The sequence below is a fragment of the Phyllostomus discolor genome, chromosome 12 (assembly GCF_004126475.2).
Source record: "Phyllostomus discolor isolate MPI-MPIP mPhyDis1 chromosome 12, mPhyDis1.pri.v3, whole genome shotgun sequence".
Lineage (NCBI taxonomy): Eukaryota > Metazoa > Chordata > Mammalia > Chiroptera > Phyllostomidae > Phyllostomus > Phyllostomus discolor.
Window position 1 is genome coordinate 43,080,612 of NC_040914.2, and position 12,230 is coordinate 43,092,841.

Sequence of the window (12,230 nt, forward strand, 5' to 3'; positions counted from 1 at the left end):
AACTGAAAAGTTGAGGGTTCAATTCCCAGTTAGGGTACATGCCTAGGTTGCAGGTTTGGTCCCCAGCTGGGGTTCGCAGGAGAGGCAGACCATCGATGTTTCTCTCCCTCTCTCTCCCTACCTTCCCCCTCTCTAAAATCAATAAGCACGTCCTTGGGTGAGGATAAAAAATAAGTAAATAAAAATTTCAAAAAAACCCCAATAATTTCATGTTCTTGCAAAGTAATTCATTCTTTATTTTGAAAACACTGCTTGTTAGAAAATTATTTCGTGTACTGAACCAAAATTTGCCTTTCTATAACTTAATTCTTGTAAGGTAAGTTAAAGCTTCCAGAAGTTGTTGGGGATTTTTTGTTAAGTCTACGTATTATTAGGTCTTCTTACTCCTTACAGATGTTGGTTTATAGACACCCTCCTGGTTCTCCTTGTACGGAGTCTGGGTTTGGATCCTAAAGTTTAATGCTTTTTAGTTTGCTGGATTTGTTTCTTGATTCCTTACATTTTTTTAATATTAAATATCTAGTATAAATAATCCAATAATGTGATGGGACTGAAAAACAGCAGTCTCCTTTCTCACTCTTAATTTCTTCTTCCCAGAGGCTTTTTTAGTCTACAGATTTGTATCCTGTTCTGGACGTTTTCTGGTATTTCCTTTTATTCTTTTCTCTTGTATTCTTCCTGAAACGTGTATTCTTTGGATGTTTGGGTTCCATTAATTATCTTCCTATTTCCCATCTCTTGCTTCTCTGCTTTCTGGGAAATTGCCTCCATTTTATCTTTAACTCTTCCACGGAATTTTTCATTTTTATCCGTCAGTTTCCCAGAGCTCTTTTTTCTCTGAATATTTCTGTAATCCATTCTACTCCAGTTTGGTGGATGCTGTGTATATGGGGGGCGGGGGCGCACACATGCGTGGTGGTCTCTGTGTGTTGTTTCTGTTTGTTCCAAATTCTTTTCAATTCTTAAGTGCCTCACAATATTAACCAATTTAATCCTCACAATGGCCCTGTGAGGTAGTTTCTGTTATCCCCATTTTCCAATAAGGAAACAGATGCAGGAGAGCTAAGTAATGACACACGGTCATAGAATTAGACAGCAGTGGAGCTGGGATTCGAACCCAGCAGTCTTAAGGTGCTTGAGTTTACACTGATAGCCTCTGCCCTGTAACGTTTCTGCATTGTTAAGTTCCAGAATGATTAGCTAGGACAGGGGCCAGGACAGAGTCCTACAGGATGTCATTGGAGGCCTCCCTCTCAGCTGACATCAGTCCATCCATCGCCAGTTCTTGTTCAACTGGTTACAAATCTACTTTCATGCCATAGTTTTCTCCCATGTGCACGGGATGCAGTAGTCTTGGTCATAGGACCCCAGAAGTTCAAGGCCTGAGACAGCAAGAGGGATCCGATGGGACACTGGCTGTAGAGTGATGCCGACCTGAGATAAAAACCTGTCTCCTCCTGCCCCTGGCTATGTGGCTATGGCAAATGAGTTAAGCCTCTCTGGATTTCAGTTTGTTCTATCAAATGGGGAGAATGATATTTAACTTGCTGAGTGGTTGTCAAGATTCAAGGTAAAGTACCTAGTGCACTGCAGGCCTTCGATAAAGGGTGGCTGTTGTGCCAGTCTAGTAATCCTTTCAAAGAACGTAGTGCATTAAGATGGCTGGTTTATTTTCATGAACTCTTGCTAACTCTATAATTGTTTCCTCGGCTTCTTAGAGTTCACAAAGAAGCCATTTGATAACATGTTCTAGAATTTTGCCTTGAATGAACATCAAGATCACCAGCTTGTAGCTTTTGGCGCTCAGTACAATTTTTTTGAAAATTAGAACAATGTTTGCCTGTCTTCACTCTTCCATCAACTTTACTATTCACAAGAGGCCTCGAGTATCATCGAAATCTGTTTGCAGGTTTCCTTTGTGTTCCCGAGTATAATCTGTCTAGACAAGGAGACTTGAGCTCCTTTGCAATGGCCGTATCTCTCTCCGGGCCTGTGTTGGCTTTCATTTCCTTCAGACCACTGTTTGTTCTCCTCTTTCCCATCTCGTGGCCATTCTCCTTGCGGAGAAAACAGAAGTAAAGGAGGAGTTCGGCGGTTCCACTTTTCCCCCTCACACCTCCTGTTGCTGTTTACATCGGTCACCAGGAAGAGCCCACAGTTCCCCACAGAGGCCTGTTCCTGCATGGCACTGCACACCGCCTGATCTGTTCTCTCTTCCTCTTCTTTCCGCCCGGGAGACCCCTCAACTGTCTGCACTTGCTCGTCCATTTCCCAGTAGCCCCATTCTCTTCTCTGAACATTTTCTTCCCTTATTTCTCGGATCGTGTCCTGAGAATACTGTTTCCTCTGCAGCCCACCTTCACTGCTTGTTTCTCCTGTCTGCCTTGGGCCCTAGGGGTGGCGTAGGCGTGCCACTGGCTTCCCTGACCCACTGGTCTCCTTTCCTTCTTCTAAAGCCTCTCCTCCTTTGGCATTTATTTTTCAGCTACATGGGTTAAACAAATAAATGAGGAGTTGGCTGGCTGGATTCAGATACCCAAACATTGTTATCAGGAATTTTCTCTCTCACACCTGCCTTCTCTATCCTGTTTGGTCTCATCTCTCCATCTCAAGCCTCCATTTCTGTTTATCTCTGTTTTCTGCTTCGACTTACTTTCCCCAGAGGGAAGCTGTGTGTTTTCCTCCGTGGTGGCAGAGGGGGTCCCCAGCAGCCTGTCTGGCTCACTGGAAAGAGAGGCCCTTCTCTCCAGCCAGCCAGAAAGCTCGACCTCCTTCTCACTGAGCTCCCTCATACCAAGAGCCACCGCGGGAGCCGGGAGCGGGGCGGGGGAGGGCTGCAGGAAGAAAGTCAGGGAGCTGCGCTGGCACCGCTGAAAGGAAGCCTGGGCGCCGGGCAGACCAGAGCCATGGTGGTCGGAGGGGGGTTTCTGTGTAGCCCTTTATGGTATACTTGGTGAGATTCACACCTAAAAGTGAGTAAAAATCATAGTAAATTGGTAAGGCTTTATTTTCCAATGACCTCAGTTACCCTCGGAGAAATATTAAGAATTGACATGAAATTGAATGATAGCCCAGTTACAAGCTCTTGTGGTTTAGAATAGAGACAATCTGATTTCAAATTATTTCATAGGCAGTTAATAAGGACAGCGTGAGGTTGTTTATAATCTTGTTTTTAAACTACTTCAGATTTTACATGCCTGACTTTGAAAATCTTAAGTCTTTTTTGTTTTCAAGGAAAAATATTAACACCACAATTATTTTACAGGTAGACAGATGAGTTTCCAGCAGCAGCTTATTCGAGTGATGGTCCGCATCTGTAACTTAGTTGATGCTATTCCTGACGATGAACTGAAAGCATTGGATTGTGGGAATGACCTGCTCCAGCAGCGGGACATAAGGTGTGTTGATTTTTCTCCTTCTGGAGTGGACCCGACTGCATTTCCATCACTCTACATGAGAAAGGTACAAGGCAAAAGTTTCAGGCATTCTGAACAGGATAAATTGTCACTATGTTTTAAATTTATTTATTTCCTTTTTCAAATCGTTCCTTTAGTATTTGTATCCAGATGTTTTAAATTGGAAAAAAGAGGGTGTATTTTGCTGCACTTAGGGATGAGAACTCAAGCTATGCTTGTGTGGCCTCCCGTGGTAGACAACTCACACTTCATACGGCGTTGTGTGTTTTCCCTTCAGAAGGACACTCCTGGCTGAAGCAGGTTTTGACCCGGACGACGCCAGTGTTCTTGGCTCAGTGTGGAGGTGCCGGCCTGGTGAAGGTGTTGACCCCACGGCGTACACGGCTTCTGGTTCCTCGCCGTATGCCTTTCCGAAGGGCGATTTCTGCCCTACAGGGAGTTCTGATGAGTTAAATTTTCTCCCAGTTTCCTCAAATTCCATTTCTTCTGGTGAGCGTGTAGTGAGTACTACCCCAGGAAAGACAGGATTCTCAGCCACCAAGAAGAATCTCTTTGAAAGACCATTATTCAATTCCCATTTACAGAAGTCCTTTGTAAGTAGCAACTGGGCTGAAACCCCAAGGACAGAAAAAAGTAATGAGAGCTCTCGTTTCCCAGGAAATGTACTCACAAGCACTGCTGTGAAAGATCAGAACAAACATACTGCTTCAATAGATGACTTAGAAAGAGAAATGCAGGCTTCCGATGAGATTGATAATTTTGACATCGAGGACTTAGATGATGATGACGAGTGGGAAAATATAATGCTTAACTTAGCAGCCAGCAAATCATCCACAGCTGCCTACTGTCAACCTATTAAAGAAGGTCGGCCAGTTAAATCAGTATCAGAAAGAATTTCTCCAACCAGGACAAACGCTCTTCCAGCAACATTTACTGCTCAAAATAAAAACTTCTCAGAGTCAATACAGAATTACCCTGGTAAGTTTAAAGTAAATTGAATGCTTATATTTTACATGAAAACAAGACTGTTCAAAATTGGAATTGTGTAAGAAAAACCATAGCAAGTCATCATTGCCTGAAAACTACATTGTTCCTATGCAAATTTCTGCTGATAATATGAATTACAAATCACAGTTTCAAAAGCAAGTCGCTCTTTTGTCTGTAGCAGCTGTAGTTTTATAAAATGTATAATTATAACCTATTGTAGTGAGGCTCTAAAGTCATTACAATGTGCTTTGCCTTTAAATTAACATTTTCTTTAGTGCCTAAAGCAATAAAGCTCACGAGGACCAAGTTTTTAATATTTTGGGGGATGCACGAAAGCGAAGCTGAATTTATATGTTTAAAATGTAAGTGTATTTTTAGAATTCTGGGTTGATGAGAACTGATCAATTTATCAAGTAGAGAAATGTTTTATGTCTTAAAATATTAAAATATAGGGCAGTCTAAGAAAGATATGAAGTCAAATTTCTTAAATCAATCAAATGATTACTTTTGGCTTGAAATCCTTTAAATTCATTCAACAAATAGTTCCTGTGAGCATGTTTTGCTCTAGATTCTGATACTAGATAAATAATAGTTCCTGCCCTCTCGGAGCTCACAGTGTAGTGAGGGGAGTTTTTGGAGGAGTGAAATTAGCCTCTATGAAGGGTGGGGAAAAAAGCCAAAATTAATTTTAAAACCTTACATCAACCCTATAAAACTATCACAAAGTGTTGTTTTTTTTTAACTGAAACAAGTTCAGATGGGTGAAGTTCTATAAACTATAGCCCTCCCTATTTTTGCTGTTAATGACTTAATACCACAGAGGTAGTTCTTTTAGTTACGCTGTTGACCTTTAAAACAGCCATTAATGGATTTATTTTTGTATCGTGTTAGAATGTGTCATGCCTGACGGTCGCAATTATCTTTGAGACAGTTGAGTGTTGGGAATGGAGTAACTGCCAACACTGGTGTCTGATCTCCTCTTGTTCCCTATTAACAGAAATAGGGGAGTCAGGAGATAGGCAGATTTGGAGAAAAGAGGAGGAGGCCTATTTCAAGACTTGTTGAGCTTACAGTGTTGAGCAGTCATTCAGGTAGAAATGTCTTGCAGACAGTTGGACACGCATATAGGACTGCAGTGTAGGAGCAGACCGTTGGATCTGAAGAGAGAGATCCAGGCCTTCTGTGCACATAGGTGATGCTTAAGGTCACAGGACTAGGAGAACTCCAAAAAGGACGTCTAAGGAACCCAGCCCCAAGTGTCTGAAAGACTACCAAATTTAAGGGACAGGTGGAGGAAGTGGAACCAAGAAAGCGAATTTAAACACACAGTTGTCTGAAAGGTCAGTCAAAAGAGAAGAGGAAGGAGGGGATGAAGAGCAGTGGCTCAGTGGGTTGAGCATTGGTCTGCAAAGAGACAGGTTGCTGGTTCAGTTCCCAGTCAGGGCATGTGCCTGGACTGTGGGTTTGGTTCTGGTCACGGCACGTACGAGAACCACCCAGCCGATGTTTGTCACATCGATTTTCTCTTCCTCTTCTCCAACCCTTCCCTTTTCTCTAAAAATAAATAAATAAAATATATATATATTTTTTAATGTTCCATTGACTAAGAAGCCTTTTTTTTTTTTAAGATTTTATCCATTTATCTTTAGAGAGGGAAGGGAAGGAGAAAGAGAGAGAGAGAAACAGCAATGTGCAGTTGCTGGGGGCCGTGGCCTGCAACCCAGGCATGTGCCCTGACTGGGAATCGAGCCTGCGATACCTGGTTCGCAGCCCGTGCCCAATCCACTGAGCTACGCCAGCCAGGGCAATAAAATATTTTTTAAACAAAGACTAGTGGTAGTGCTGTAGAAAAATCAAGGAAAGACTTGAATGTGGTCCTTAGGAAGGCCGAATGTGTGCGAGGGTACTCTGGGAACGGTTAAAGACGGAATTTGCTGGGGGGAAAGTTACGCCAGAGGCCATGCAGGGCAAAGGGTACACGCTGACACTGACTTGTGACATTAATGCACTGATTTTTTTTTTTCTTACCATTGATTATTTTCTTAGACCAGTCGGTGCAAAACTTAGCATCCAGAAATGTGAAACACAAGCATTTCCAAAGTCTTGATTTTCCTCATACAAAAGAAATGATGAAGATTTTTCATAAAAAATTTGGCCTGCATAATTTTAGAACTAATCAGCTAGAGGCGATCAATGCTGCGCTGCTTGGCGAAGACTGTTTTATCTTAATGCCCACTGGTATGTATTTTTAGATATGAATTGGCAGGAATCCATGGCAGATGTGAAATGAGAGCCCTTTAATAGAAATGACAAGAACGCCGACACAGTGTTTCTATCGCTTCTGGGCCCCCGAGCCCCCGTGCCATAGGAAGATGGTGTGTTACCTCATTGCCTCTATTCTAGTTGTTGACGTGATAACATTTGTAGCCCTGTAAGATGTTCACCTCAAAGCTCGTTGTGTTGAACTGATCTAGAATTTCCCTGGGAATTTTTCTTTCTTTTTTTCCCTAGTCTACGTTAGTCTGGAGCATGAGTAAAAAGGTAGGACCGGAATAGAGACATGAGCATTCCCAGCTGTGCATTTGGTACAGCCTGGTGTCGCACGGCGGTTGAAATCGTCAGCTCTGGGGTGGTGGCCGGGGCCTAAAGCACAGCCTTGCCATTTCCTAGCGGTGCCACCTTGAGCAAGGCACTCCACTCCCTGAGCCCCGTGCATGCAGGGGGATGCTCACAAAGTTCCTGCTACACAGAGCGTTGTGGGTATTAAATGCAAAACACTTAGTGTAGCTCTTTCTTGGCCTGCTTTGAAGACATCCAGGACTCTTCATTGTGCTATGAACGTGTATAACAGCCGTTTGATGGTTTATAGTCATCCGAGTCAGAATAGCGAGTAAGCAGTTAGGTAGGGTAAGCAGCGCGGGAGTTCGGAGTTCCCGTGCTTGCGCCTGTGATCTGCCTCTGTCCCTCATTCCGCTTGTCGTCACCTTAAGCAATTTGCTGTTGCCATCATTGTTAAATGGTGTTGCCTGGGCATCTGAATTTTTTCAAACTGATTTTAAAATTTAGGTGATGTTGGCTCAGTAGTCATTTCCTATCACATTAACTTGTTTGCTCTGCGTCGACTCCAAGTAGGGACTTCAGAACGAAGGCAGGGAATGACCCTGGCTAGTCCAGTGGTCCTTTAGGGTTCCCAGGGGGTGTTTTTAAGTGTCCTTCCGCACAATTTCAACCTCTTGACAAATACTTATTCCAAATATAGTTTCTTTTAGACAAAAAAAATCTATAAACCCCTGATCTAGTACATTTTGTCACGGTGAGGTTAAATGGCATGTCTAAGTCACATAACGTAGTACGTGGTGGAGCAGAGACTAGGATTCAGCTTCCTGCTCTTGCCTTGGCATTTACACACACGCGCACACACACACCAAGTGAGATTCACTTAATACATGTGCAGAAAAAATGGCACGTGGTGTTTTTTAAAAAGTCGGAAACTGCCTGGCACGAGTTTCTACCACTAGTAGACTGACGGGGTTGAAGACTGGGGATTAGTCACTTCAGTCACCTCTCAGCGTGTGCTGGTGGTCTTGCCATTTTGAATCAGAGTTACATGGAGAGAGTCCACCCACCCGTTTGTCTCTAAACTTCTTCCCCTTCTTCTTCTGTCAGTGCACGCAGATGCAGGTCTGCCTTGTTTTCATTCAGAGGAACAGGGGCCCGGGGAACAAGAGCTCTAACATTCACGCCAGAGGTTTAACGGCGCTGAGATTCTAGACGTGCCCCTTGGGTCATCAAAGAAATATTAAACCATGGGAACTTCGGGTTTTAGTGGTCTATATTTTATCACAGTGTAACTCTTTAAAAATGAGATATATAAAATATTTTAATTCTAGTGTGACATCTAGAGTACCCCTTGTACTGCGTTTGCATTTCCCAAGTAAACTTTTGAACAGTTCTGTTGCATTTAATTTTCCTGCCCTGATTCTTTCTTTTGCTATCATATGTACCTACATGAGATGCCCTAAAAGGTAATCTTTACACACTTTTTGAATTGCCTAAATATCTTGGCTCATTCAAATATGGCAAATTGTGGGCATCACGGGGAATATCACTTGATGTCCTATTAATTGATTACCTTAAATATTATATGTGGTTTGCTGTGTAACTTTTGCCTTCATGCTCTCACGCTGGAACCTGATGGGTATTTTTTTGTCATTTCTCTTTCAGGAGGTGGTAAGAGTTTGTGTTACCAGCTCCCCGCCTGTGTGTCTCCTGGGGTCACTATTGTCATTTCTCCCTTGAGGTCACTTATAGTCGATCAAGTCCAAAAGCTGACTTCATTGGATGTAAGCTGAAAGCAAAACACTACCAATTATAATAAAAATACTAATAAAGACATAACTTAAAAATAGTTACATTTTAACACTCTGGGCTAACTTTTCTGTTTGTTTATGAATTATAAGAATAAAGTTCAGGAGTGACGTTAAGTTGTACCTTAAGCACAAACCTGAAAATTCTGACACAGATAACCATCTGTAGTTCAATCTGACTTTACTCTAGAAGAATGTATTTTGCTGATATAAACTTTTTTTTACTAATACAAAAGGATTTCTTTTTGTTACTACTGCCAGGTCAGTGTAAGTTCTTGGCTTACTTGCTTCATATCTTAAGGCGCACACACATGCATGCGTCCACCCACATGTCCTTTTCCTCCTGGCTGAGGTTAAGAACGTGTACGAAGGCCTCCCACTAAGTCCTGCATGTCGTGATCACACAGAATGTTCTCAGGGTGATGAGCCACCAGCGTTCAACGAGACGCCTGTTCGATTTTTGTTGCAAAGTATGTCTTAGTGCGGGGGCAGGGGGTGGCCATTGCCCAACCGTGCGTGACGTTACGGCCCTGTCATCATCGGTCTTATGCAGTGAAACCCCAAACATGCATTTACCTTAAAAACAGTGTAGCTATACAGTAGGGGTGGATCTCTTTGATGCTGAATTCACATTTATCTTACAAATGTGAGCAGCAAAGGAAGTAAAGCACAGAGAAAAAAAAGAAAAAGTAAACAATGAGAAGAATATTTTGAATTATAGTTAGTAAGGGTTTTTTAAATGTATACTGATTGTTTCTTATTTTTATTACATTGAGATTATCTTTCACAGATTTCACGTACAACTTGTAAAGTATTTATAAAAGCTAAGGATAAAATATAAGCTTCAGTCTGATTAATGTATAAAATTTTAATTATTTACTCCTTTTATGCTTAGATTCCAGCTACATATCTGACAGGCGATAAGACGGACTCAGAAGCTACAAGTATTTACCTCCAACTGTCAAAAAAAGACCCGATTATAAAACTCCTCTATGTTACTCCAGAGAAGGTTTGTATGTTATCATTTTTTTTCAAATGCGATGTTAACTCTGTGTTGGAATACAATTCAGTTCTCCCACCCGAGCAGGGAAAACCCTAGTATTATTCTCCTGTGTTTCTCTCCTTTACTACTCACTGAGAATTCTTCATTCTGATCACCAGATGTGCGGAGGTTTTTTCCTTACACCAAGCAATTCTTGCGGCGCCAGCCGGGCGTCCCGAGTTTGCCTCGATTCTGACCCCGCCTGTGCACAGGCAGTGTCAGGTCCCACAGGTTAAGGGCTCCGACCCACAGCATGGTTCCCACCCCACTTTCGATGCCAGTCACAGGGGGGTCCCCAGGTTACCCACAACTTCCGCCAGATTTGACTACAAATCAGAAGTTTCTGTGACTCCCTCCTCAGGTTTGATTAATGTGCCATAGAATTCAGAGCAACACTTAAGTGTACCGGTTTATTAAAGAACACGACAGAGGGGTACGGGTGAACAGCCAGGTGAAGAGGTGCATCGGGTGAGGTCTGAGGCAGTCCTGAACCCAGGAGCTTCCATCCCCATGGAGTTGTGGGGTGCCCCCCTCCTGGGGTGGGCGTGGTTGCCAACCTGGAAACTGAGCCCCATGCTTCTGGGATTTTCTGGAGGCTTCCTCATGTAGGCGTATTTCTAGCCCCTCCCCCTGTTGGAGGATGGGGGTGGTGGTGAAGGTTCCCAGCTTCCCACCATGGCTCGGTCATCCTGGTGACCAGCCCGTGTAGGAGCCCCCCGGGGTCTCCTCCGCACAGTCACAGGTGCTCCAGGTGCCCTTGGCCCTTAGGAAATTCTGGGGCTCCAGGAGCTTGGTGCCAGGAACTAGGAGTGGAAACCATTATATTTTTTCTATTATCTCCTAAAAGCTGACTAGAATACATAGATTTTTAAATTTTGACACATTTGCGATATACAGTATAATGCAAAAAATTCCTGTATGACTTTATCCAGAAACTCCAAATGGTAACATTTTACTATAATTGCTTTATCATTCTTTCTCTATATTTTTCCCTTAAACATTTGAAAGTTGCAGATATGATACCTTTTTAATCCCATGTACTTAGCCATGCATTTCCTAAAAATAAGGAATTCTCTTACCTCAGGAGAATTATCAAAATCAGAAAATGTCATTGATACCACACTGTCACTTAGTCTATATCCCTTATTTCAGTTTCACTGGTTGTCCTAATGGTGTCCTTTATAATGAAAGAAAATACATAATCTAGGGATTATGCATTGCATTTATTTGTCATGTGTCTTCAATTTATCTCTATGTCTTTCATGATTTTGGTAGTTTTGAAGGGACAAAGCCAGTTATTTTGAGGACTGTCCCTCAGTTTGAGTTTATCTTACGTGTCCTCGCGATTCAAGTTACTCAGCTCAGCAGGAGTGTCGGAAGTGGCGGCGCGTTCTCGGTGCAGCCCCGTCAGGAGGCGCTGATGTCCACTCGTCCTGTGAGGGGCGTCTGCCGATTTCCCCGCTGTAAAGTCGCTTTTTTCTCTTTTTTTAATAGTGTATTTTTTTGGTGATTTTTTCCCTTTGTAATAGGTGTTTTGTTGTCTGAGAGTAAATACCCTGTTACTCATCAGACTTTACCTAACAGTTGCATCACCCATCAGTTGCTATTACGGTGGGTGCCAGAAGACCTTTCTACTTTAGTTTGTATTTTACTATAACGAAGAGCTTTTCCTTTTACCTGCATATTTATTTGTATTACTATGAAATTGTGGATTTTTAATTTACATGGTGGGCTCTGGTCGATTTCTGTCATGTAACTTAATGTTCTAATTGTCTCAGATTTGGCCAGTGGAAGACCACCGTCAAACTGGCCTCTGTGTCCTTTTGACACGTCTTTCAAGATGTGGGTGCCAGATGTGGTCATTGATCCTAGGGTGTCACTGTGTCTAGGCCCTGCCATGGACAGAGCTGCAAAATATATACATACATATGAATATATGTACATACACACATATATGTGTATGTAATATACACATGTAAATATATATGTGTGTGTGTACCCCCCAAAGTATGTGCATGCAAGTAAAATGTCTGTAACACTGTCCCCAGTGTAAACATGGCCCTCAGGTGTATCATGATCCAGAAAAAAACTTTAGAACCACTGACCTGATACGTAACTATTTGCTAACCCATTTGAAAATGTCTCTGCTATTTTCTGTTACTTCTGCTAATTCTCATCATAGGTTAAAATAAGAACTAATTTCCTCTGAAGGTTTAATGCAGCTTAAGTGGTAGTGGAACTTAAAGATGACAGAATCCTTGAGATGATGTGGTGTTTAAATGTTTAATCCATTTCTGATCTAGGTCTGTGCGAGCAACAGACTAATTTCTACTCTGGAGAATCTGTACGACAGGAAGCTCTTGGCACGGTTTGTTATTGACGAAGCACACTGTGTCAGCCAGGTAAACGCTGTTTTTT

At 42.4% G+C, this 12,230-nt stretch overlaps 1 protein-coding gene across 1 annotated transcript in view; it reads left to right on the forward strand.

Annotated features, from left to right (window-relative positions):
- BLM (BLM RecQ like helicase) overlaps window positions 1-12,230 on the forward strand; it is a 54,204-nt gene that overhangs the window by 9,458 nt on the left and 32,516 nt on the right. Inside the window, exons 6-11 of the mRNA XM_028502191.2 lie at window positions 3,266-3,398; window positions 3,694-4,394; window positions 6,450-6,641; window positions 8,628-8,746; window positions 9,666-9,779; window positions 12,116-12,214. Of these exons, the coding sequence (XP_028357992.1) occupies window positions 3,266-3,398; window positions 3,694-4,394; window positions 6,450-6,641; window positions 8,628-8,746; window positions 9,666-9,779; window positions 12,116-12,214 (1,358 nt within the window). The remainder of the gene's footprint in view (window positions 1-3,265; window positions 3,399-3,693; window positions 4,395-6,449; window positions 6,642-8,627; window positions 8,747-9,665; window positions 9,780-12,115; window positions 12,215-12,230) is intronic.